This window comes from Xiphophorus maculatus, chromosome 20 (genome assembly GCF_002775205.1).
Source record: "Xiphophorus maculatus strain JP 163 A chromosome 20, X_maculatus-5.0-male, whole genome shotgun sequence".
NCBI classification, from domain to species: Eukaryota; Metazoa; Chordata; class Actinopteri; order Cyprinodontiformes; family Poeciliidae; genus Xiphophorus; species Xiphophorus maculatus.
In genome coordinates this window covers 22410201-22434714 of record NC_036462.1, presented here as the reverse complement: position 1 = coordinate 22434714, position 24514 = coordinate 22410201, and the positions used below count along the sequence as shown (strand labels likewise).

General features: G+C 38.7%; 2 protein-coding genes across 5 annotated transcripts in view; both read left to right on the top strand.

Annotated features, from left to right (window-relative positions):
• The window catches only part of srgap2 (SLIT-ROBO Rho GTPase activating protein 2), a 63805-nt gene extending 56896 nt beyond the window's left edge, over nt 1-6909 (top strand). For 2 of the 4 annotated variants that reach the window (XM_023324981.1, XM_014470718.2), the window contains exons 18-23: nt 100-179; nt 430-628; nt 1901-2035; nt 2147-2360; nt 2647-2757; nt 2839-6909. In XM_023324981.1, the coding sequence (XP_023180749.1) occupies nt 100-179; nt 430-628; nt 1901-2035; nt 2147-2360; nt 2647-2757; nt 2839-3387 (1288 nt within the window). In that variant the 3' untranslated portion in view covers nt 3388-6909. The other 2 variants (XM_023324982.1, XM_023324983.1) reach the window with 2 other exon arrangements.
• Nucleotides 6910-8731: 1822 nt separating this feature from the next.
• On the top strand, nt 8732-22663 carry LOC102228722 (inhibitor of nuclear factor kappa B kinase subunit epsilon). Its single transcript, XM_014470719.2, has 21 exons — nt 8732-9100; nt 10752-10851; nt 11049-11186; nt 11740-11869; nt 11945-12126; nt 13383-13543; nt 13632-13742; nt 13842-14021; nt 15031-15227; nt 15448-15506; nt 15600-15691; nt 15785-15886; nt 16085-16145; nt 17176-17288; nt 17398-17474; nt 18703-18742; nt 18855-18956; nt 20190-20286; nt 20482-20573; nt 21582-21653; nt 21724-22663. Exons 1-21 carry the CDS (start codon nt 9063-9065, stop codon nt 21785-21787), a joined length of 2208 nt encoding a protein of 735 aa, XP_014326205.2. The 5' UTR covers nt 8732-9062; the 3' UTR covers nt 21788-22663.
• The last annotated feature ends 1851 nt before the right edge of the window (nt 22664-24514 follow it).

The following is a 24514-nucleotide window of genomic DNA, read 5'->3' as shown; positions in this document are numbered from 1 at the left end:
TAGAGTCCCAATAAAAGGATATAAATTCCTTTGCAAGGTGTTGAGACTGAAACCTTCACCTCCTTCTTGAACATCCTCTGTTGTGTGTGTCTGCTGCAGTGACAGTCTGCAGTGTGAGCCCCCCCTAGTGGAAGAGCCGGCACCTGACACCGTCTCAGTCAGCCACAACAGTGAAGACGGTGCGTACTTTCACTCTGTTTACTTCAACAAACCCTGTTCTGCTGCTCATTGTCTATAATTTTGTCATCATAGCTCCCAACCTGCTTGCTTTAACCTATTAATAATGCATTTTTATCATCACTGTAAGGCAGCAGCACTAAACAGCTTTGCACTCATGTGGCTCTCCACCCCTCTCTCTCTCTTTTTTCCCTTTGCACCCTGCTTTCTGCCGCTCCACCTGCCTCTGCTGACCCTCCCTCTGAATCTCAGGCACCTTGGCTGTTTCAGAGTCTGAACCGGTCGAAGCCATCGCCAAGTTCGACTACACGGGCCGCTCTGGTCGGGAGCTGACGTTCAAAAAGGGCGCCTCTCTCCTGCTGTTCCAGCGAGCCTCCGACGACTGGTGGGAGGGGCAGCACAACGGAGTGGACGGTCTGGTGCCGCACCAGTACATCACTATCCAAGAGACGTAAGATTTTTTCCGGCCTCGTGCCGACGGCTGTGTTATAGATGTTTGTTTTTCTTTCCATGTCTTCGTGAATGTTTCAGATGTTTCACTCGCAGGACAAAGAGCCCTCTGTCCAAAACCTAAACAGGGAAGAGGTCAAACACATGTTTGACATTTCTGACCAAACGTCAACAGTTCATGCACTGCTGGAAATCCCCGTTGCTAAGGAAGTTGGGCAGCAGTGATACAAGCTGCATGTGATTAGAGATCAGTTTCCTTCTCGGCTTAAGACAGGCAGACAGTAGTTTGTAACGTTTTCACAGTTGTGTCTAATCTGACCAAAAGAAAGGTTTTAATTTCCAGATTTTCTCTCTGATAAGTAAGAATACACAGTAACACATTATTGTTGTCCAGCTGTGGTGCAGTTCTTGTAGGATTTTGAAGATTACATTATGAAATATGGACACCGTGCCTTGTAAAACTTTTAATACCCCTTTTAGTTTTCCACATTTTGTCATCTTATAACCAGAATCTTTAATATATTTTATATGAATACGACAAGGAAGAAAACAAAGAGGTACATCGTTTTGAACTGCACAGAAACGGATACACGATTTTGATTGTATTTTGCAGATGCGTATCTGGACTGTTTGGCATTCATTTAGCACCTTTAAGTCAGTTGTTTTTAAAATCCCCTTTAGGTTTTGTATTCATTTGTCAAAGCCCAGAACTTAATCTGATAGCGAATTTGTGGCAGGACTTGAGCACGCTGACACAGCTTGAATAGTTATGCAAGAAAGAATGGAGTAAAACTGCAGCATTGAGAGGAGCAGGCCTAATGACATATCCACACAGACTGTATGCTGTGATTGTAGCAAAAGGTGCATCTACTAAATACTGACATCACTTAATTTGTGGTAAATATTTTCATTTTATTTATTAGATGTCAGCTTTTACTTTTTTTGTCATTTATTTAGTCAAAAAAAAAAACTCTGATCTTGTTGATCAAGATTGATTTGTAAAAGCAATTAAAAGTGTAAAACATCCAAGGGGTGGATACTTTTTATACAAACTGTAGCTAATCTCCCCATCAGTTCTGATCAGCTTCCCTGTAACTTCTGGGAAAAAAAACGCATTCCCACAGCATGATACTGCCACCAAGACTGTGTCCTGATTAATTTATAAAATCTTCCTTGACTTCCAAACACACAGTAGGGTTGTTCACATGTGTCCTCATTCTCGGCTGTTTGTTGTGTGATTAGTTCAATGGGGTTTTATTCTGCAATTTTTCAGCTCTGATGCTGAACGCGGCAGTCCAAAGCCTGAAATGGACAGCAGGGACCAGCTGGAGGAGAGGGTGTCCACTCGGGGCAGCGCACCGTCCCCCACAGGAGGCCATGTGGCCGACATCTATCTGGCCAACCTCAAGTGGGTTGCATGTCTGCAGAATATTACCATTTTAAATATCTGTGCGTCGGGGATTTCCTGCAGTTCCCTGTCAAATTCAGTTAAACTCAGTAAGCATTTTGTCTCCTTTAGGCTGAAGAAACGACCCGAGCCCGGGAACATCCGGAGAGCGTTCAGATCGGAGAGCGACAGCATGAGTCCAGCGGCCAGCAGCAGTGGGACAGGAGGTGCCAGAACAGCGCCTCTCACTGGTGGAGCTCAGGTGAAAGACTCGGGAGACAAACGTCCCGTCAGCGCTCACAACATCCTCAACTCGGTCACTCGGCACTCTTCTCTCAAAACAAAGGTACAGTACATGTAGTGTAGATTCTATTCTTTTTTTGCTCCAGACAAAAACATTTTCTTCAAACACATTGTCTGCTGATGCAGACGTTTGTAAAATAACCTGCAGTGTTTATTACTATTTAATCTTAAGAAGTTGTCATTGAATTCATAGAAAGCCATTTATTCATATTTCAACAGTTAGTTAATTGGTAGTTTGATCAATACACTCGGTGACAACCAGCCGTTTGAGGACATTTGTGAGTTTTAAATGGCCCGAAATTAACATGAGTTTGACGCCCCTGGTTCAGGTGGAGAGTCCACAGTTACGGAAGGCGACACCCGCAGGACGCTCCAAGAGTTTTAGCAACCACAGACCCCTGGACCCTGAGGTCATAGGTCATGTGGAGCTCACCGCACAGGTACGGCTTTTTCCTGCGTTGGAACTCGGTTCTTTTCATCCTCTGTGTTTGCTTACATCATGTCTGCCTGCTGCGTTGCAGGACACCCAGGACTCTGCCCTGAGCGAGCTCAGTAAGTTTGAAAGACAAGCGCCCTCCAAACACACGCACACCCCCGACGTGGTGCTGGACACACTGGAGCAGCTGAAGGGCATGAGCGGAGGTGGCGGAGCTTCCGAGCCCTCCAGCCCGCTCCACTCCCGTCTGCTGCGGGACAGCGAGGGCGGCCCCTCTTACCTCCACCCACTCCAGCGCAGCGCCTCGTCGGCGAGCGACGTTCCCTCGTCTTTCCGCCCTCCTAAGACCCAGCCACGGAGCCCGCTGCCATCTGCCACGTCCCCCTCCCTGTCTTCGTCGACCCTCTCCTCGTCCGTACCTTCCTTCAGGGAGGTGCGTCCACCGGCAACCAGACCGAAACCCGTGGTGTTCCCAAAGGGAGGAGGGACCGGGAGCCCGGCTATGGGCTCTCCAACCTCCATCGTCCCCCCAACGCCGCCTCCTCCACTTGTGGGCCACACACACTCACTCGCCCACACGCCCCCTCCTCCTCCGCCCCCTCCACAGTCCACTGACAAATCCTGTCCCGCTTAATTTGTCCTAAATTCATTCTAACAATCCTTACAGCTCTTTCAGCGAGTGCATCAAGCACTTCAGTTGTTTCACATAACCCCTCTACTCACATGTAGCAGTTTCTTAGCAACCGCTTTGGTGTCATTGTCTTTAGCAGGAAGAGTGCGCCCTCTGCTGGCAGCTCTGCTTTACTACAAGGTGTAGCTTGGATTTTTATTTTCCTCTGCAGAAGAATCTCCAAACGACGCTGGATTTTAAAACCTCCAGCAGGGGAACAACATCTGGAGACTACACACACTAAATTTTTTTGGGGGGGGGTAGCAAGGGTTTGCATATGAAATTATGTTTGAGTGCGAGTGTAAGAGTTATTTGCCTTTGAGAAGGAGCTCTATGTGTAAAGAACAAAAAGCACTGTTTAATTTTTGTATAATAGACATGACAGGGTGTTTTTTTTTGACAACCCTGTGTATGGAGAAACAGATGGGAGTGTTTGATTTACGAGAACAGACTGCGAAAGCCAAGCTCCCACTTTGAAGAACCGAAACACACTGACTTGCTGCTTCAAAAGAGGCAGATGGGATTTTTGTTTTCTCTTCGGAACGATGAGAGAAAGGAAAAACTTGGCCAAATAACAGTGTAACTCACGTGATCAAGAGCTTTATTTACCTCTCCTTCAGTGTTTTAATACATCTGTGTTTTTTTTTATTGCATAACATAAACATGTACCTAATATGGCCAACAGTAATTCTGAATCTAACAGCAATAAAATAATGAAAGCAAAAAGTTTGGTGGTATGAAGCTGCTGTAGTGCGTTAGCTTTGCCGTGTGTCTGTGTGTAGGGGACCACTGAAACCCAGCGTCTTTATATGGCATTTTTTTGGACTGTGCACACATTTTCCCCTAATGTGTGGTGATTTGAGGCAGCTACACGCCCTTCAGGTTTTTATCATGCATGCTGGGGCCACTCACAATACCAACTAGCTGAACCGGGGATACCAGCTGTAACACAAGTTCCAAAAAGTCCATAATTTAGAAGTAAAGAAAACATCTTGATCTTGTGTTTTTACTATTTAATAATCATGTTGATAACTGGAAGCATGCAGCTGAGGATCTTCCTGAGTGTGTGCACATGTAAGCACAACCAACCACCTCATCTTCTGTGTTCCCAAGTTTATGCCAAGAATTGGTTGGGTGGGGGAAATTATGGACTGTTATATCTATCTGTATGCATGTGTGTAAGCGTGCACATGCATGGATAGAGAGTACTTATGCACCTCCCCAGCCTGCACATAAATGAATGCCAACTGAAAACTACATTCAGGAGACACGTGGGACGCCAGTTTTCAATATCCTGAAAATGTGTCATTTACAGCTGCAAATGTATTTCGATTTCCCTTTAGTTTTTTCACATTTTTGCTACATTAAAACCATAATGTTAAATATATTTTAATAGAGTCTTATAGGATCAACTCAACACAAAGTAGCTCATAATTGTGAAGTGGAAGGAAGGAAACAATGGGGTTTGTTTTATCCAATACACCTCAGCAGTATTCAGTTTCCTTCAGTAGTCACCTAATTACTAAAGAGTCTAAAGAGTCTGAGTGCAATTTCACCTCAGTATAAAAACAGCTGTTCTGCAAAACAGTGATGGATAATTGTCGTATTGTAGAATTGTGATGTATGATGATAAATATCAAATATAACTGATGATGTTTGCAAAAAAAACCCAAACTGACAGTATGGTTAGTTCATTTTACTGTTTGAAGAATTATTTTCCTTGTTGACTCCATGAAAGAGTCAGTATATATCAGTACAAATGAATATATTGCATTTACAGTGTGTTGGTTGGTGACCACATACACTGACAGACTTTTACTGTTATCACAATAAATCCTGTAGAATATCATAAAAGTTTATGTTGTTATTCCATTCCTACTGTGAAGGCTTCAGAGGTTTGCTGGAGAACATTTGTGAACAAACAGCAAGATGAAGACCAAGGTTCTTAAGAGAGAATCTGCTGGCAGCTCCAAGTAGTAATGGTACCCTTCACAACAAATCTGGTATTTATGGAAAGAAGGTCAATGTGGAAAGCAGTTTGGCCAAGATAATTTAGCAGAAAGAGCAAAAATTTTGGGAGAATGTGTTAAACATTAACTTTCTAGCCTACATACACAATGGTGACACACCAGGGCATGGTGGTGGCAGCACTGTGCTGCTCTTCAGCAGGGATAGGGAAGCTGGTCAGAGTTAATCAAAATATTGCATAAGGCTAAATGCAGGACAATCCTGGAAGAAAGCCTGGTGTTCTTCTCCCAACAGTGTGTGTTAGACCTGAGTCCAATTAAGGACCTGCAACAAAACTTGAAAGGAGATGTTCACAGACACTCCAGTTGGCAAATCCATGTCTATAGACTTTCAGCTGTGATTGCAGTAAAATGTGGTTCTACACAAAAGTAATACAAGAGACTGAATACAAATGCTCACCATAATTTTCAGATTTTCCCCTGCAAACTTTTCAAACCATTCACCTTTTGCGTTATGCACCACTTTGTGCTGGGAGATCATGTAAAATCCTACCAAAAAATAAAATAAAATATAACACTCAAGTTTATGGTTGTAGCGTGACAAACTGTGAAAAGATTTAAGGGATGCTATTACTTTTGCAAGGCACTGTAAATGAGGAACAAACCAGCTAAGATAGCTGATGTGTTGTCTTCAGTCATTGTAGCAGCCCTAGCAGTGGCAGACAAGCTTGCTGTCATTAGAAAGACAATGCGAAAACCAACATTTCTGGCCTTTTTTTGTCTTATTTTCCCTTTGCAAAAATGAATTTGCATTATGTGAAAAAAAAAATGAAACTCACAGTAAGAGAAAGCACAAATCCATGTCTTTTCAGTGTATGTTACCCTTTTTGGAAACATTACATGGGATCACAGCTTCCCCTCTCCCCCAGCTCTACAGCGCAATCTGCATTCCTGTAATGAACTGTATCTGTCAAGTCTCTTTGAAATCTTTGTATAGTTTTTGTGCATACCTGGTGTATTTGTGTTGCTCTTACCTCAATATCACAACTGGAGGGACTGTGAAATGCAGAACCATTACTGTTCACGCGCACAGTACAAACATGCATGTGGGTGGTTGGTGCATTTGTGAAAAGGTGCAAAAGATCTTCTGTGAACTCTAATCAGTTATTGTGCACTTGGCTTGCATGTGGACTAACTGTGTGGGAATGATGTGTTGGAGTTGAATATTGTTGATGAGTATGCATTTTTTGTGTGTGCATTTGGGGGGGGAAGGAAATCACAGAACTAAAAAAAAGACAATAATGTCAAATCTATTTATAGTTGTCTCTGTATTACTGGAGAATCATGTGCTCAGATGTACTTTGTATATACAATGTTGTACATTACAGAGGTACACTTTTGGTACAGTATTGTACAGTAATAGCAATAGTAGTTTAATCAAACAGGCCTTATATAATTCTATGTGTAGTTCTTGTAGTAGATCTGTTTTTTTTTTAAATAAACATGGCTTGCTATAAAATTTGTTGATCCACTGAAACACACACACAAAACACACACACAGCTGGAACACAAAGGTAACGTATAGTTAGACATATCTAACTCAAAACAGGATGAAAAATGTCTTTTCTCTCAAACGTTTTTTGTATCAAGAAAGTGGTTTCACCTCATGTAGGACTTTGATATCTCTAGTAAAGATATGTAAGAAAAAAAAGCACCAACTTCTGCATTAGCATAATTTTGCACTGGACATTTTTTAGAAAAACTCAACCTTTAATTTGAGTACATATATGTAGATATATACCACTGAGAAAAAGTATTTGCCTCTCTGCATATTTCTTTTGTTTTTACTTTTTTAATCACACTTAAATTTTTCAGATGAGCAAAATTGTAAGACAGTCATAAACTGAGTAAACATAAATTGCAATTTTCAACTACTGATTTCCTGATCAAAGAAAAAAAAAGATATTCAAACCAACCAAAGGCATCCCTGTGGTAGCCAAGCAATGCGTAAACAAACTGAGGCAAACAAAAGCAAACAGCTGTCTAGCTAACACTAATCCAGTGTCTCTCTACCAGGAGACAAGATAACCACACCCATTGCTTCTGGCACTACATTGCTCACTATTGACATTGTGACATTTAGTGTTGCCTCTGTCATACAGACATGTCTCTTGGGGTATAGAGTACCTAAAACTGTGTTTTAGGTTTGAAGGCTTCTCTCTTCCTTCCCCAAACAAAGCAACATCAATGTGCCCAAAGAGCTCAAATATAGTCTCATCATCCCAAAGAAACACACTTCCAAACCATATCACCATGTTTCAAATGTTCAAGGGCAATAATTTGTTTCAGCAGTTGAGTCTTTCTTGGATGGTGGCCTAAAAGTCCTACATGGTGAAGAGCTGTCACTGCTACTTTCCTTGTCACACTGATTCCACCTAGAGGCCAGCTGAGCAACACTCATCTTGGTAGAGACCTGGAGATCCTTGTTTGGCATCTGTGGTTATTTTTCTCTCAAGTTATTAAAATTTTGTTCTTACGCCCATGACAGAATTTGTGACTTCATGTTTTGCAATGGCGTGTAGCTTTCATTCACAATAAACGTCTACTATTTTCTTTCTGAGATTAACACTAACTTTTTTTTAAAAATCAGGATCAATGTACTTCTCACGAAAAGTCCCAGAGTACGGTAGTCCAAGTGTTCAAGTAAAGCAAAGGAAGGTTAATCTTTTCGGCCTTATTGTTTTTCAGGTCTCATGTTGCAATTCAGCACATCCATAAAATATACTGATCAAACTCTATGGAGATTTTGACTTTGTTCTTTTGGAAGCAGTAAAAGTATGAACAGTTTTTATGACGGTAACTTCTATAGAAGTTTTAAGAGTTTGTGCGATTTCTGACCTTAACTGTATGTTGTTGTTTCAGACAGCGGTGTGGGGAATATGTGTTTGGCTTAGAGTACATATGCTTTCCTTATTTGGAGAGAGCTTTATCTGGACGCAGTGAGACCAATTTGAAAAGTGTGAGCATTTATTGAATCATTAATTAAGTGCCTGAAACAGTTCATATTACTAAGACTGAAACAATCTAGGGATAATGTACAATATCAGATTTTGTACTCATCTTGTGGGGAAAAAACACACAAAACACTAAAATTAATGTAAAACATTTTATCTATTCATTGCATGACTCAGTAATGTAAAACATGTATCTATTCATTGCATGACTCAGTGATCTTTCAGGCTGTAACTAGACTGTGTATTATTTACACAGCTATGGTTTAATAAGAAAGAAGTCGGAAGTTCCCCAGTTATTTCCGCTGTCATTACCCACAGAGAAACGTCCGCCCCTTTTGAAGCCTACACACTTCCTTCATCACACACACCACGGTTCAGCCACGCACAGACTCTACTGCCTTTCAGGAATCTAATAAACTTTGAATCCTCGTTTAAAATTCAGGAGGCCTGCTGCTACCAGCGAGTGTTTTTCCCCCCCCCGTGTCACCCGCTGACGCAGCAGCCGTCACGCCGGCATGCTGTCACTTTTTTCTGCGGAACAAGTTTTACACGCTGGCGTAATTTGTTTCCAGTCGAGTTAGTTTTCATCGCAGTTTTGAGTTGCGGACGGACTAAAACGGGTTGGAGCCACTGACCCGGGTTCAACAAAACGCTGTAGATGAATAACAGCTCAGCCAACTGCAGAACCGGAACCAGGTAAGCTAACATAGCTGCTAACATGATAACTTTTTAACATGCTAACAGACTTGGAGAATTGTGTTTTAAATGACCAGCTAAGTCCGTATAGCTAGCTCGTTATTATAGTAGTGGTTCGTAATAAATAAATACACATTTGTTTGTGTGTGTATTTATTTATACACATTTAAATAAGTAAGTGAATCTGCTGTCACCTTATCAAACTTTCTGTGGTTCATTGTTTTGTTGCAGGAAGGGGATTGGAAAGTTGCCAAAGGGCTGGGAGTGTCAGACATCTGAAAATGACCTGTTTTGAAGAACAGTAAAATGACAGATTAATGTGTCAACTAAGTTAAAACATAAATAAATGCATAAGTAAATATTGCGACTTTTTAAAGCACGCCTATTCCCATTCTTTTAAATCCAGATGAAAAAGTTAAATAAAGATTGTCTGTCTGAATGGGGTTTAGTAAAGAAAACAACCCACTGTGGGATTCCTGAGTACAAAACAATGTTTTTAACAGCACTATTGAATCATAGAGTTAAAGAGTGAGTTTCTTAAAAGTGCTTTAGATATGCAAACACTCTGGCACTTCCCTTTGGGGATTTTGAAGCATGCCTGTATGAAATCATAAACTTCTTCATGCTGATTTTTTTTTTTTTTTTTAGCATGTCCCAGTCTACTGAAAAGCATGTCCATTTCCAGTCATCAGTTACTGTGGAAATTTCACATTGGATCTCTAGCAATGTGGATTCTGTTCTTTTCTTACTTCTTCCAGACTATTGGAAATTAATTTCCAAATTAAATGTCATGTTTGGTTTGGCAGAGCCTCAGTTCTGACAGCCGCTTGAATGATTCATAAGAATCTTTTTCTTATTTTTATATACAAGGATAAACTTACAGGTTCCGAAAATGAGCTGCATAAACGAAATAAAAAAAACAAGGGAACAAAACTCATGCACTGAAGCAGAAGGTGGTGAAAAATGAAAAATCTGGACCTTAAATACAGGGTGGAAAATGACAGAAGATCTAGACAAACTAACTAGAGGAAATGTGGTACAGCTGCGGCAGGGAGAAATCAGGAAAACTGAGGGAAGAAAGTAACAAACAAAAGAAGCTGAACTCTGACTCCAAAGTTTGTGGAACCAAATGAAAAAAAGGCCCCAACAGAATCTAAGAAAACAATAAATACAAATTTACAAGGAGAAGAATAAACTAAGAAACTGAACATAAAGGAAGGAACTACTATGGCAAGAAACAATAATAAGTACAGATCCTGACAGATCAGAATATATCAAGACCTATAGAATATCAATAACCCATATGAAGAAGGATCACATACAAACCAAACACCGATGCAATATAACATGAAATTCCAAATGTAATTGAATTTGTAAAGATAACAACTGGTTCCAGTTTCTCTTTAGCCCGGGTAAAATGCCACTAGTTCAGAGATAACAATATAAAAGATAAATCGTAGTGAATCAATAAAATGTGTGTTCCTTTTTGAACTGAAAGACTGAAAACAACTTTTGAATGAGGTTGTAATTAACTGAGATGCACCTATTCTACTTCTTTGGCCACCTTTTCTCATATATTTCAAATTGTGATTTGTTTGTGATTTGCCATGTGTTTCTGCTACCGCATAACTCTTCTCTCTGCTTCTTTTAGTATGTCGGGTATAACAGGAAGCACACCAAACTACCTGTGGTCTGTACATGACGTCCTTGGGCAGGGGGCCACTGCCAGTGTCTACAAAGCGCGCAACAAGGTAGCCACCACCGCAGAGCCATTTCACATCAATAGTACTTCCCTGCGTCATTTTAGTCACCATCTCATACAACATAGCCTTTGCTGTTGCATCTTCAAAGATGAGGAAAGGCTGTGGTTTCAGTGATGTGGGCTGTCTGACGCTCGCTTGTGATGCTCTGTGCTGACGATTGAGCCGCGATGTGCGTACTTGTGCAGAGATCAGGCGAGCTGGTGGCTGTGAAAGTGTTCAACGTGCTGAGCTACAGCCGCCCCCATGATGTCCAGATGAGAGAGTTCGAGATGCTCAGGAAGCTCAACCACAGCAACATTGTGAGGCTGTTTGCTGTTGAGGAGGTAATGGAACCAGAGGAAGAGGAAACGGAAACATAGTGACATGTTGCAACTAGGCATGTCGCAATAAGCGATGGATCAATTGATTGCATGATAAATTAAATCGAGCTCGATAATTTCCATTTGCATGATTGTTTTTCTTGGTTCTCTTTCTACCAAAGATTGGATGACCAAAGGGCTTCATTGGTCTCAACTAACCTTTTGTTTGAATTTTGTTTACGGAGACTTCAGCATCCTTTTATAAGTTGTTTTGGGTGCTTTGTTTACTTATTTTGGATATGTAAAATGTCTTTCAGTTCCACGTTTATTGATCTTTGAGAGGGTGTACTTGGATCATTATGCCGTTCTTATTATATTAGTTGAAAATGATATTCAAACAACAATATTGCCAATTGTCGCAATAACGTCTGGAACAATTTATCATCCAGCAAAATTTGCTATTGTGACAGGCCTAGTTGCAACAACTGGAATATTTCACATAGATTTTTTTAAAGTTGCTACTAAAACTTTTCTTATAAAGGAGTGCAGCTGTCTGACTTTGTTAGTTTTCTCCCAGCTGCAAACAAAGCAGAAGGTCCTGGTGATGGAGTATTGTTCAGGAGGGAGTCTGCTCACCCTGCTTGAGGACCCAGAAAACGCATTTGGCTTGCCTGAAGCAGAGTACCTCACTGTATTGCAGTGCGTAGGTAGGTTCATGGGCATGATTTTGCTCCACAGTTTCGTGTGCCCATGTGTGACCTCCATCTTTGTTTTGTCTGCAGTGCAGGGTATGAATCATCTGCGGGAATACGGAGTAGTGCATCGGGACATTAAGCCGGGAAACATAATGAGGCAGGTTGGAGAGGACGGCAAGTCCGTCTACAAGCTGACGGACTTTGGAGCAGCGAGAGAGCTGGAAGACGACGAGAAGTTTATGTCCATTTATGGAACTGAGGAATATCTGGTAGGATTTTAGTCTTAGCACCAAACTTTGCTACCCTGTGCAGCAGCGCTTTTTTCTCTTTGAGAATAGGGAGTTGAAAAATTAAAGGTACTCTAATTAAAGATAGAAAAAAACCCTTTAAAGTGGTGACTAAGTATAGCATTTTACTAATAAAGAAAAAATTAATGTAATTTTACAGATTTGAGTATAAAAACATTGAGTATGGACTTTTTAAAATCTTCAATTCAAGAGCAAAATGCCAATAATTTTTCTTAATAAATGCACCGGATTTTACATTGATTTATAGTTAAATACCACAATTTATTTTTGATTAACAAAATTAGACCTTGATGTACGCAATTTACTTATCAGTATTTTAGAGTTCAAATTATGGACTGAATGCATACAAGCTCAAAAATTACAAAAAGAATCACTCTTTCCAAACATTAGACATCTTCAAATACAGGTTGAACTGGACCTTAGACTGACTCTGGTGCCAAAGTTGAACAATGTACTAAAACTACTAATTTTTGAAAGGTCCCAAACTTCACAAACTGCATTACAGAATCAGCATTTTTTGTAGAATGCGACAACTGTTATTCAACAAGTGCAAATAATTATAGATTATGAAACAGAGTTCGTCCATATGCAAAAAATGCAATAAAATTGCACAGTACCACACTCTGACTAGAGGCCAGTTTCAGTAAACTTTGTGATTTATGAACCCATAGATAAGTTCAGGGCAAGCATTTTCTCAAGAAGTGAATCTAAAAACATAACTCTGGAAAAGTACAGAATTTTACAAAGGAAAATTTAGGAGCCCCATAATTTCCTGACTTCTGCACTACCTAAATGTCATGTTCTCTGGTCTCCTTCTGAAGTCACTATGTTGCATTTGGACTAAGGAAGAAATCTCAATAAAATACACAAAAAATTTAAGTGAGTGATAAAATGCAGAGTGAGATTAATTTTGAGATTCTTGATTAGATGAACCGCAGCTTCTTATATCCAGGCGGCATTCTTTTGTCAACTCTTTCCTCTGATGCACATCTCTTTGTTGCAAGCGGTATTCTGTTAAGAGCATCACAGTGGAATGACAAAATGTCTCGGATCTCCTGACTGAATGACCTAGTTTTAGTCAAATGAGGAAATATGCTACATATGATAGAAGTGCTCCTAATTGTGATTATTTGTATTGGCAACAACAGATTAATTAACAGAGAAAATAAAGCATTGCTTTTCTAATTTTCTACTCCATTTTCTCTCTGTATGAGCAGCACCCAGACATGTATGAACGCGCTGTGCTCCGTAAGCCTCATCAGAAATCCTACGGAGTGAGTGTTGACTTGTGGAGCATCGGCGTGACCTTGTACCACTCTGCCACAGGAAGTCTCCCTTTCACACCTTTTGAAGGACCCCGTAAAAACAAACTCACCATGTAAGCTGCAGGCTTTGACTCGCTCCTAAAACCTATCTGGAGTTTGAAACACTGAAACCCTTCCTTCCTTGTTTGACTTATCCTTCAGGTACAAGATAACCACAGAGAAACCCACGGGAGCAATAGCCGGCACACAGCGAGTGGAAGGTGGTCCTATAGAGTGGAGCTACCACTTACCTTACAGCTGCCAGCTTTCACAGTAATTCCTCAGTTTATAGGAGTGTGTTAACTAGTGATATATTTAGCCTGTGCACACATATTTCTTTCCATTTACATTCACACCTGTGTCTGTCTGCAGGGGTCTGAAAGCCCTTCTAGTTCCCGTCCTCGCAGGAATAATGGAGGCTGACCAAGGCAGGTGTTGGGGTTTTGACCAGTTCTTCACAGCCACTACAGACGTATTGCAGCGGCAGCCCGTTTATGTGTTCTCCCTGCAGCAGGCCATGGCTCACAGTATTTACGTCCATCACTACAACACGTACGTCTGCACTGGCATGATGTGGACACACACTTTGTGATCAAACTTAAAATGTATCTGTATTTCATTCTGATTTTAAGTTATCATTTTATTGGGAAAATGGCTCAGACTTTCATACCTTTTTGGCAAATTACTGAATTATTTGTTTCTAAAGATTTTGTAGGATCTAAGTCAAATTGAAGGGTGGAGAACTCTTAGTTTGTTCATTTGTTGGACCATTTTGTTGTGTCTCGTCTTTGTCTAACAAAGATTTACAGCTGCAGTCCTGGTGAAGTAGAAGATAAGCTTTCTGCCATTAAGGATGCTGCAGCTATGCAACAAAAACTAGTAAAATAGAGCACACTACCCCAGTTGTAAGGTCTTTACATGATTTACTGCAGCTTAGAAAATAGAATTTGAAATACTTCTGTTAGTTTATAAATCACTTAATAGATTGGCACCAAAATACATTTATTTTGGTGCCAATCTATTAACAGATACTATTGTTGGTATGTCAACCTTCCAGACCCCTCAGGCCTTATGGTTCTGACCTGCTCTGCGTCCACAGAAACAAACATGGAAAAGCAATATTCTGTTTTTATGCTCCACTAATCTATATTAACCTTCCAGAAAACTGTAAAACAGACAAAACACTGAGTTCCTTAAGATCAAGACTAAATTCAATTTCTTTACATTTACATTTGATTAATAATAACAAGGATGGATTAATTTTAGGCTTTATTCTAACATCTCACAAGGATAATTTTTGATGATAGAAAAATTGCAATGTTTGTTGCTTTGTTGTTTGATGTTTTCATCATGTCAAGCACCTTGAATTGCCAGTTATTGAAATATAATTTACAAATAAATTTGCCCTACTTCAGCTAACAATAACAAGAGATGCGATATGTTTGCCTTCTGTATTTTATAGTGTGAAATATACTAAATTTGGAAACCAGAGGGGTAAATTCTTGGCTTTCCACAAAATCTTACCCACGATAAACTAAAATGTCTCCTTTGTGCTAAGCAGAGTGTCGGTGTTCTTTGAAGAGGTGGCAGCTCAGACTGGTATTGGCATCCCGCAACAACAGCTCATGTACCTGGGCCATGATCTGGTTCTGGAGGGCAGCATGAAGGTGGTGAACCTTCCATGCACTTCATCTTCCCAGCCTCTCATTCTGCTCAGCAGGATGCCGGAGATCAACACCAGCCTGCCCTTCAGAGAGCGTAAGGCAAACAGAAACGACCTTCACGTTTCTTTTGGCCATCTCCCGTCTCGCTAATTTAATGAAATCTGTCCGAGAGCTACACCAGTGTGTACATAGCAAAGAAGGAAGTCACATTTAGAATAAAACATGAGTCCTGAGTTACTAGTAAAACCTAGATGAAAGATGATTCATGACCTAATGTCATGAATCATCTTTCTTTGTATTTCTTTTTTCTGTAGCGGAAACGCCTCCCGTTCCAGTCAAGTTTGACGTAGTGACAGATTACAGTTTCTCCAAGGTACTGTTACTCATACTATTTTCTACCAAATTCAAGTTTATTTTAGCATTGTTTAATTAGAAATTTAGTATGATCTTTTTTGTCTTTTTTTAGGTAATAGTGGGAATAGTTCACCAGTACAAGAGGATCGTACTGTTGCTTCACACATATAGAGAGTTGCTGCTGCAGGGCTACTACAGCTACATGTGAGACCTTTGCATGCAGAAAGAGATAAATTCTTTCTCACCAGGTTATCTTATCCTTCTTGCTTCTTCTTTTTTCTCTCTCTTGTTTCTCAGGATGAAGTTGCGTCACGAGTGCACAGAAGCCATGCACAGCATTGCGATAATCACCATTAGATTGCAGTCCTGCCTCAGCGCACAGCACAGAATACACAAACTGTACGTTCAGTTGCGGCTTTTAGAAGCAGATCTCTTGGCCACCATGTTGTAGCTGTAATTTTTTAAACCTAGCACAATTATTAAAATTCAGGTCTGGATTTGTTCCCTACAATGTGAACAACTCTGGATTCTTGCAGTTGGATTTCCATTACTATCATTATCTCGTGTAATCTCTGTCTTCTATTGTGTGTGTTTTAGAGCTTTATACTCAGCTGACAATCAAGGCTCCACTGATGACTCCAGTCAAAAGCTGCAGCTGGTAAGCGCCTCCAGGCAGCAACACCAGAGTTCAGTCTGACTAATGTAGGACTGTTTTACCCCCAGGCAGATTTAGTACAGACTGGCCGTTTGCAGTGTTTTCCCCTATTTGAATTGTACATTATTAACACACACAGTTATACCTGCTCACTGTGAGTCATGAAAATGATATAACTGTGTGCTGGCTAAATACCTAAAGGTGTTTTTGGTGGAATATTTTTTTTGCTATCTTTTGTTGAGAAGTGCTAACTGGACTCAGATTTTAACCTCTCTGCACTGGTTTCTTAGTGTTTGTGGATAGCTTATGTTTTTTTATTTGCCTTTAAAGCTTCTAATAATTTACACATTTTTGTCTGATTTTCTTTTGACTTGTACCACCCCCAATTATTTTTATCTTATTCATTTCTTCATGCTACGTTTTAAAAACTTTTGGTTTTACATGTTTGCAGTTTATTTCTATCTAATGTCAGTTGACACTTTTATTTTCTGTTATTCCTGTTTGCTGTTATGAATTGGTCTTACTTGTTTTTGCCAATTTAATATATTTTTATTTATTACATTCTGTTAATTTATCTTAATTTTATTTGCCTTTCTTATTAACAATTTGTTCATTCCTATATGTTATCTCAAGTGTTTTGCCATTACAGACAGCTACAGATACAATCCTCTTTGTGCTTATTTAAGATCTGTTAGCATGAAAATGTTTCTGTGGATTTATGTTTGTGGGGCATCAGGTGTGGAAAGGAGGCTTGTTTTTTATTCCTGTATTTTCTTTGGTTGGTTCCTTGTAATGTATTTTAGAATTTGATGACTTATTAAGTTCTGTGTTTGATTTTTAAATTCACTTTTATTCAAGTAAGTTATTACTTTTAGCGGAGCAGAACGTCAGTATATCACAGGAGACGGAAGATGGTCATTAATAGCTTAAATGAAATAGAACTAATTGTAAATGCATTCATGTGAATAATAACAGCAAACAGGTTGTTTCTTTTTGCATCATGTAACAGGATGTGTTGCTGTTGTCATCACAGGTTCATCAGCATCTGCCTATTTATTCCACTGGCATTCGGGAGTTTCAGACTCAGCTGCAGCACCTACAGATACAGCAGGCTAAGCTAGCCGAGACCCTCACTCATGATAAGGGGTATTGTGGAGGAGCTGTGTTGTTTTTTCACTAGGATTTATTGTTGAGAATATATGTTTGTTGTTTAAAGTTTTATTTTTATTTATTTATTTATTTTTTTGCTACACAGCTGTCAGAAGATGCAGATGCTGCTGGAGAAGATAACAGCAATTCATCAGCAGTATCGCAAAGACAGACTCACAGGAAGTATGAAGGCTTTTATAGCTGCACACTTTTTGTCTCAGTTTATTTTAGGTTTTACTAGATTTTTTTTAAAGAGCAGATTCTCATTTTTAATTTGGGTAGAGATACAATGCTGTGAAAATGATTTTACAATGTATTTTCTACTTTTGCTTTTTCATCACCCATTGAATGTTACAGATCCTTAAAATATCTACATCAAAGATAACCGGAGCTAATACAAAATTCAGTTTTAAACTATGAGTTTTTTTAAGAGAAACAAAATTAACCTTGCCTATGTGGAAAACTTTATCTTCTTCATCAAACCCCAAATTAACAGTTTTGGATAGCAAAGTTTTTACTTAATTATTTAGAATGGGGCCTGATTACAGCCAGACTTGTTGAACCAAGAAATTACTTGCATAGAAACTGACAACAGGAAGTGAAGGATTTCAAAAAGGATATAAGAAACAAAACCACTACTGTATATTGGCATGAAAGGATTACAGTGGCATTTCTAAATTTATGGGGCTCTACCAAATCACAGCAAGAACCAATATCAGCATATCGAATAGACATGAAAACCTTCCAAAGAGTGACTAGACTACCAAAATGACTAAAATGACTCAGAGCGAATCGACTACTCATACAGGAAGTCACAATAAACCAAGAACACAAAACACAACAGGCCTCACTTCCCACAGTTAAGGTCAGAGTTCATTATTCAGCAGTTAGAAAGACACTTTTCCAAAATAGATTCCATGAGTGACGTTTAAGATGAAAACTGCTGGTGAAAGGAAATAAAAAAAAACCCCACAACTTCCTGTTTCACATTTGCCAAAAACCTTCTTGATGATCCTGAAGACTTTTATGAAAGATTCTGTGGACTGAAAAAAGAAAGGTGGAACTTTGCTGGGAGGTCAGCATCTGTTTAGAGTTTTTGAGAAACTTCAACAGAGTTTAGGATAAAGAGCAGCTTACCTACAATTAAACATGGGAGAGGTAGTTTAATATGAAGAGGATGTATTTTTAATCAATTTTTGACCTTAAGCTCAAGTACACCCGGGTCAAACAGCAGGTCAATAATTCAGGGCAAATATTTTTTCATAGCATTGTCCCAATAAATTAATCCTGTCGGTTTTAGCCCTTGTAGATTGTCTTTAATACATTGAATACATTTGGATGAACAACTTAAAGCAAAAACTGTCATGAATACAAATATTGACTTTTCTGATTTATTGCTTTTTTAAACCAGAACTTCTGTATAACGATGAGCAAATACACAAGTTTGAAAAGTGAGTTGACTCTTTTTTTTTTTTTTTTTTTTTTTAATGTGGCTTCATGGTTCTACCTGATTGAGACCTTGGCGTAGGAAGCATCTGAACTTGTTCGCTGTCCTTTTCCCAGAATGCACCTGGTGTCCCACATAAAGCGGGTGAAATCTCTCTTCAGAGAGGAATGTGTGCAGAGGTATAAAGAGCTCTTGGCTTCAACAAGGACATGGAGCAGGTCAGAGCAGCAACACGATCAAAGCCTGCTTTAAAGAGATTACAGATCTTCACATTGCTTGTCCTGTTTAACTTTTTTAAACATCTTATTTGTAAGGTAACACTTGAGTTTTGTTTAATTCCTTCAAGTCATTATTTTTAAATAATTAGAAATTAGGAATTTATTTCAGTAAGTTCAAAAATCTTGATTATTCCCAGTTACCTAATGGTATTTTATAAAATAACATTGGAAAATTTGTTTTCTCATGCTTTTCTGTCTCAATTTTAACTGATCTGAGCCTATAGTTAAAAAATAAAACATTACAAATACCCTTACATGTCAAATCTCCCGTTTTGGCTGGGAAACTATTCCGTCCCGGCGTGCTCCAGTATTAGCATTTTCCCATAAATTTCCCATCTTAGAGTCTTTACCCCGCACTCAAATACAGGAACTTTTATTCTTGAATTTGTACAAGGAAGTCTGTGTATGTAGAAATATGTTAAGTTATTACGATTTTAAAAATGGAGGCTAAAAAGTATTTAAAAACTTCACAGTATTTTTGGAAACTGCCTCGAATCAGAACATCAGAAATGCTGATAAAACCTTGTCCTGCATATCATTAAATAGACGACTTCCACAAACCCGTTTTGTAACACTCAAGAGCACACAATAATTTCATTCAGTCAGTTTTCAAATATATTGATATGAAACCAAAAGTAGGAAAATGCAGCTGTGCAAAAGGCACAACCTGAATCTTTGTGGGAGACATCAATAAAAGGTCATTTTTACCATGATAATTTCAAATTCTTATTATGATTACTATTTTCTGTGATCATACTGTTGCCCATTCCTAAAATAAATGCATATATTTTGCAGAACTTAGCAAAACACAGAAATTATTAAATAAAAATGCTAATAGTGTCTCTCTTAAATGTCTTCACATATTGAAGTGCAAAACTGGGAGGAAATGTATACAAAGGAACTGTTTTATAATAACATATTGGGGAAATTTTATGTATTTAATGAGAGTTCCAAGGAGTTATTCAAACATATATTTAGCTTCGTAATGTTACTGTAGTTGAGACAATGGAATAAGCTTTATTGACGACTTTTCTGGGTTAATTATCTCTCAGCCTTACAAAAACAGATACAATTAGGTTTTATAGTTTCCTGTCCCACCTCTGTATTGTTGGTGGTTGTAATGATTTATAGTAGCCCTGAGTTATACATTTCTGCTTTCATTTGTATTTGCAGCGTTTTGCTGGACATGCAGACACGACTGCAGGACTTCACTTCTTTCTCTGCTGGCTTACTGGGAGACTTGGATATTAGCGAGCAGCAGCAGAATAAGGTCAGCATGAGTTTTTTTATAACTTTCAGATTTTTTTGTTCTATTAGAAGCTCAGCTTTCTCTCTTTGGGAAGGTCAAACCTTTCTCTTTATTTATGAACATGTGCTCTTGTACTTTGGATTCTTTATGGGGGTTTTTTTACGTTGGGGATGTTTGGGATCTCTGAAAATGTTTCGTCTCGTGTGTCTTCCACAGGCTATGAACAGAATCCTTAGCTCTTCTCAGTTTGGTAGAGCTGAACAGCAGCCTGAAATCACACCCAGGGACAAGTCTCAGATGGTCTTCAGGTGGGTTTAAGTTTAAACCTGTTGTAATTCATCAACAGTTTGGTCTTGTCTCAAGGACCTGTTGAATTTGGACGAAATTGTAATTGGGGAAATTACCTTAAAACATGGATATACTGTATGCTCCACTGTACAGATTGTTTGACAGTTTTAGATGTAGAAAACAATCATGACAGTCCTGATTGCCAAATAATAATAAAAATGATATGGAGACAGCTGAACAATATGACAACAAATGTTGCTTAAGGCTGGAAATTTAGCAAGGAAAAAGAAAACAAACTCTAAACACAAAGAGCAGAGACATTAACACATGGAACATTTAACATTTACTTTATTATCAATAAAATTTATAAACATGGCAAGAAGAAGCCTTATATGAAAGAGAATTACAAAGTTTAGCGAGTTTGTTGGCAATCAAACTAAAACCCAATCCTTCACAACTGGGAAACACTGAAATCTGTAATTTTTTGTAAAGGTTGTGCTTTGTGACATCACTATTAGGACTGAGTGAAAACGTTTTAGGCATTCTGTTCATAAAGCGCTAAAAATACAACAAAAAATATTTTAAAAATATTTATTCTCCTCTAAACTATAAATGAACAATAAACTCATTGGTTTGTTATTGTTCATTTAGAAAATTTAGAAGGAATTCAGTGCTACATATTCCTTCACTGCCTGAATTTGTTAACTTACTTAAAATGCATTTAAGTAAGTTTGTGTTCTTGCTGTCAAAAATATGAAGAACATATTAGTAATTTCAACATAATAAATAATTGTAAATCTCCGTTTATTATGCATCAGTTAGCATAACCCCAGCCACCAGATGGCAGAAAAGTGTTTCTAATCTGATCTGTGGTATGTGTTGAATCTTAGTAATGTGCCATTTTGTTATTGTGGTGGTTTGAGGTGAACTTGCAGCAATAGAGCTTAATAACTTGAATACCCATGCCAATTTGTGTAGCTGTAGATACAAACTCTCAGTTGTCTCTTATGAGTTGCTTTTTGTTGTAGGATGCATCATCTGAGGGACGAAATGGAGCTTCTGGTCAGAGAACTACAGTGTAACAACAGCATGATAGAGAGGTGAGTTCTGTAAACAGCTTTAATTCTTTAAACTCTTCCTCAGTTTGATGATATTTCTTCGAACTCACAGCCTCGGCGGAGTGAATTCTTCAGCTGCTCTGGATGCCGGTCCGACCAGACCATCCACACTGTGACATTGATGTGCAATCTTTGGATTTTTACCTCTCAAGTCCACACACAGTGTCTCTTGCAATCACTGCCACTGATGAACTGCGTGGTAGAGCTTCTATCTATGGACGGCTGTCATCATATAAAAGGAAGCAGTCAGAGACGTTCAGTAGAATGTGAATCTCAATTTAAAGAGAGATGCAGGATGAGGCTCAGATGAATGTTTTTAGGCATTGTGTTTGTGTGAGTGTGTGTTTCCTGCCTGAGTAAAGCAGTTCAATGCAAACCTCCTTAATGCCTTTTGTGTTATTGTATTTTTAATAGGCTGCCATAGTGATAGACTGTGGGCATGAAACAAAACAAATGCTCTGTCAGCAGCTGGAGTGTTTTATTGGTTGCATTTCCTGTTTTCCCTTCTACCAGAGAAGTTCTCGAGAATCCAAACATTCTGCCTGTGAGTTCATTTACATAAATTCTGGTATTCTAGAGTTTATGATAAACGGCACTGGTTTAATACATTTAATCTTTTTTTTTTATGTCTTTGTTTTCATGATTGTATTTAGTAAATCCCGATTTGTGATCATCTGTGTACAGTATTGATCTCTTTTGTTTTACCACTTTATAAGTGGTTTGACATTTAAAGTGATTAGATTTTATAGAAGATGCATTATTCTGGAAGAGGAAGTCCGTCGCTTACAGTAAATCAACCAGGAAGTAGAAATAAGATGGATACAGAGACCCTTTGGTCATCTCTTAAAATCTTAATTGAGGCCTGATTAAAATTGGAGGTTTTGTGTGAAAGAGAATTAACAAGTTTTAATTGTTCTAATTTAATAATGAACTCAGGTAATGTTAATACAATGATTGTAAAAAGAAATCTCAATACAAGCTGTTTGAATGAATCACAGTATTCCTGGTGACGATGATGGTGTATTAACATTTTCATACCCCATTACAAGTTTAGAATATTTTACTGGGATTTTGTGTGATTCACCACTAAAGTAAAGGGGGATTCAGAACAAAAGCAAACCATAGTTGTATCTTTATTACCATTTGTTAAACTATTGTATATTGGCTCCATGTCAGGCTGCCACTTAGCATCCTAATATATTAGCTTGTAGTTGTAGAAAAAGTCAAATATGGACATGTTTAAGGAGTATGAATACTTTCATCAGGATTGTATCTAAAGTAATGTTCCTGTTTGTGTTTGGGGTTTTTTACCATGTGATTTCCCTGAAAAGAGAGTAAACATGGTCAGGGGAAACTCTACAATGAACCCTGCTGTGTCACTTCACTGACAGTACATTAGAGTAACATTAAATAATCACAGTAGCTGTGATCTGCCCTGTAGGGGAAATCCAGGGCATAGTTGTTTGTGGTTGAAAAAGGGTATTCTCAAAGGAAAGACCTTTATGAGGTCAAACGTACTTCATCCTTTCACACATGCAAACTTGATTCCCATTTACTTTAAAAAAAAAAAAAAAGTAAATGGGATGATGTACGTTTCTCCATTGTCAAACACAGCCTTCATAAAATCAAATCAATTGTTTAGCATTATTTCAAAGTTATTACAACTTAGATTACAGAAAATGAAATGTAATGTTTTCTCAGTGTGTGAGTGGGCGTGTTTGAGAAAGCCCTCGTAGTTTCAGTTTAGTTTGAGAGGGGGAAGAAGCGGGGGTAAATTCAGATGCCTCTGTGGGTTTTTAGCCGCTCACATGACGTGCTTTTGGCAAAGTGGAAAGTTTTATGTCCTTTTCTAGCCCACGCTAACAAGTGAGACATTGTGTTGTTTTTCATACTGTTGAACATCTTTCTGTAAATACAGATGGCAATCCTGCTCCAGAGGTGGAGCAGAGTTTATAAGATGGGATGTCTTGCTAAAATATTAAGGCATGTCTGCCTGCCCTTTGTTGTGGTAGAATTTGTTAAAGATTCATCCATCCATACATTTTCTAACTCTAGTGGAAAATGTCTCTAGTGGGGTCGGGAGGTGCTGGTGTCTATCTCCAGCTAACCTTCTGGGCGAGAGGCGAGGTCACCCTGGACAGGTCGCCAGTCTGTCGCATAAAGATTCATTGGTGTAATTTTTTTTTTCATTGAGTTTGTGGACATTAAAAGCACAGCTTGCTGTAAACTTTCGATTTAAATTGCAGTCATAAAACCCAAAGTATGAAGAATGCAGAATTTGACAGGAATAACCGTGAAACCATTAACATTTAATAATCTGTTTGGATTCCATCTGATTTTTTTCCATACACACAATATGAACCACTCCTGAATCTATAAAGTACTACATTCTGCTTGTACCATGTATTTTGTGTTTTTCCAGTATAGTTTTTCATTCTGAGTTCATTCTGCTTCCTTTTAACTGAGCATATTATTATATCCTTTGACCATGATGACCTTTTTTTGTCTTGCTTCTTCCTTCTGATGTTACGTTGGGCCTGGTCTGATTGGGTTTTCTGGCAGGACTGGGCTCATAATTTGGGTTTGATCATTTATGGCAGCAGCATCTGAACCAAGTTGACTCAGCCAGTTTGGCTGAAAAAGATTGCTGAAGATTTTATATGTATGAAACCTGACCATTATGTATATTATACATTTTTATTTGTTGTTGTGCATGTGAACCATGAGCCTAGCGAATAAATCAATCATATACATATATACACTAAGATTTTTAATAATTAAAAATCTGACCAAGCCTCTCTTGTTTTAGGTGAGTTAGAATTACTCAAACTATTTCTGGCTCC

Bases quoted from the DNA above. Each gene is read 5' to 3' on its own strand.
- LOC102228722 (XM_014470719.2), top strand. From the start codon at position 9,063: ATGAATAACAGCTCAGCCAACTGCAGAACCGGAACCAG. The intron at 15,887-16,084 runs GTACGTTCAGTT...TGTGTGTTTTAG, and splicing joins CAGCACAGAATACACAAACT to AGCTTTATACTCAGCTGACA. The intron at 17,475-18,702 runs GTATGAAGGCTT...TTTTTAAACCAG, and splicing joins CAAAGACAGACTCACAGGAA to AACTTCTGTATAACGATGAG.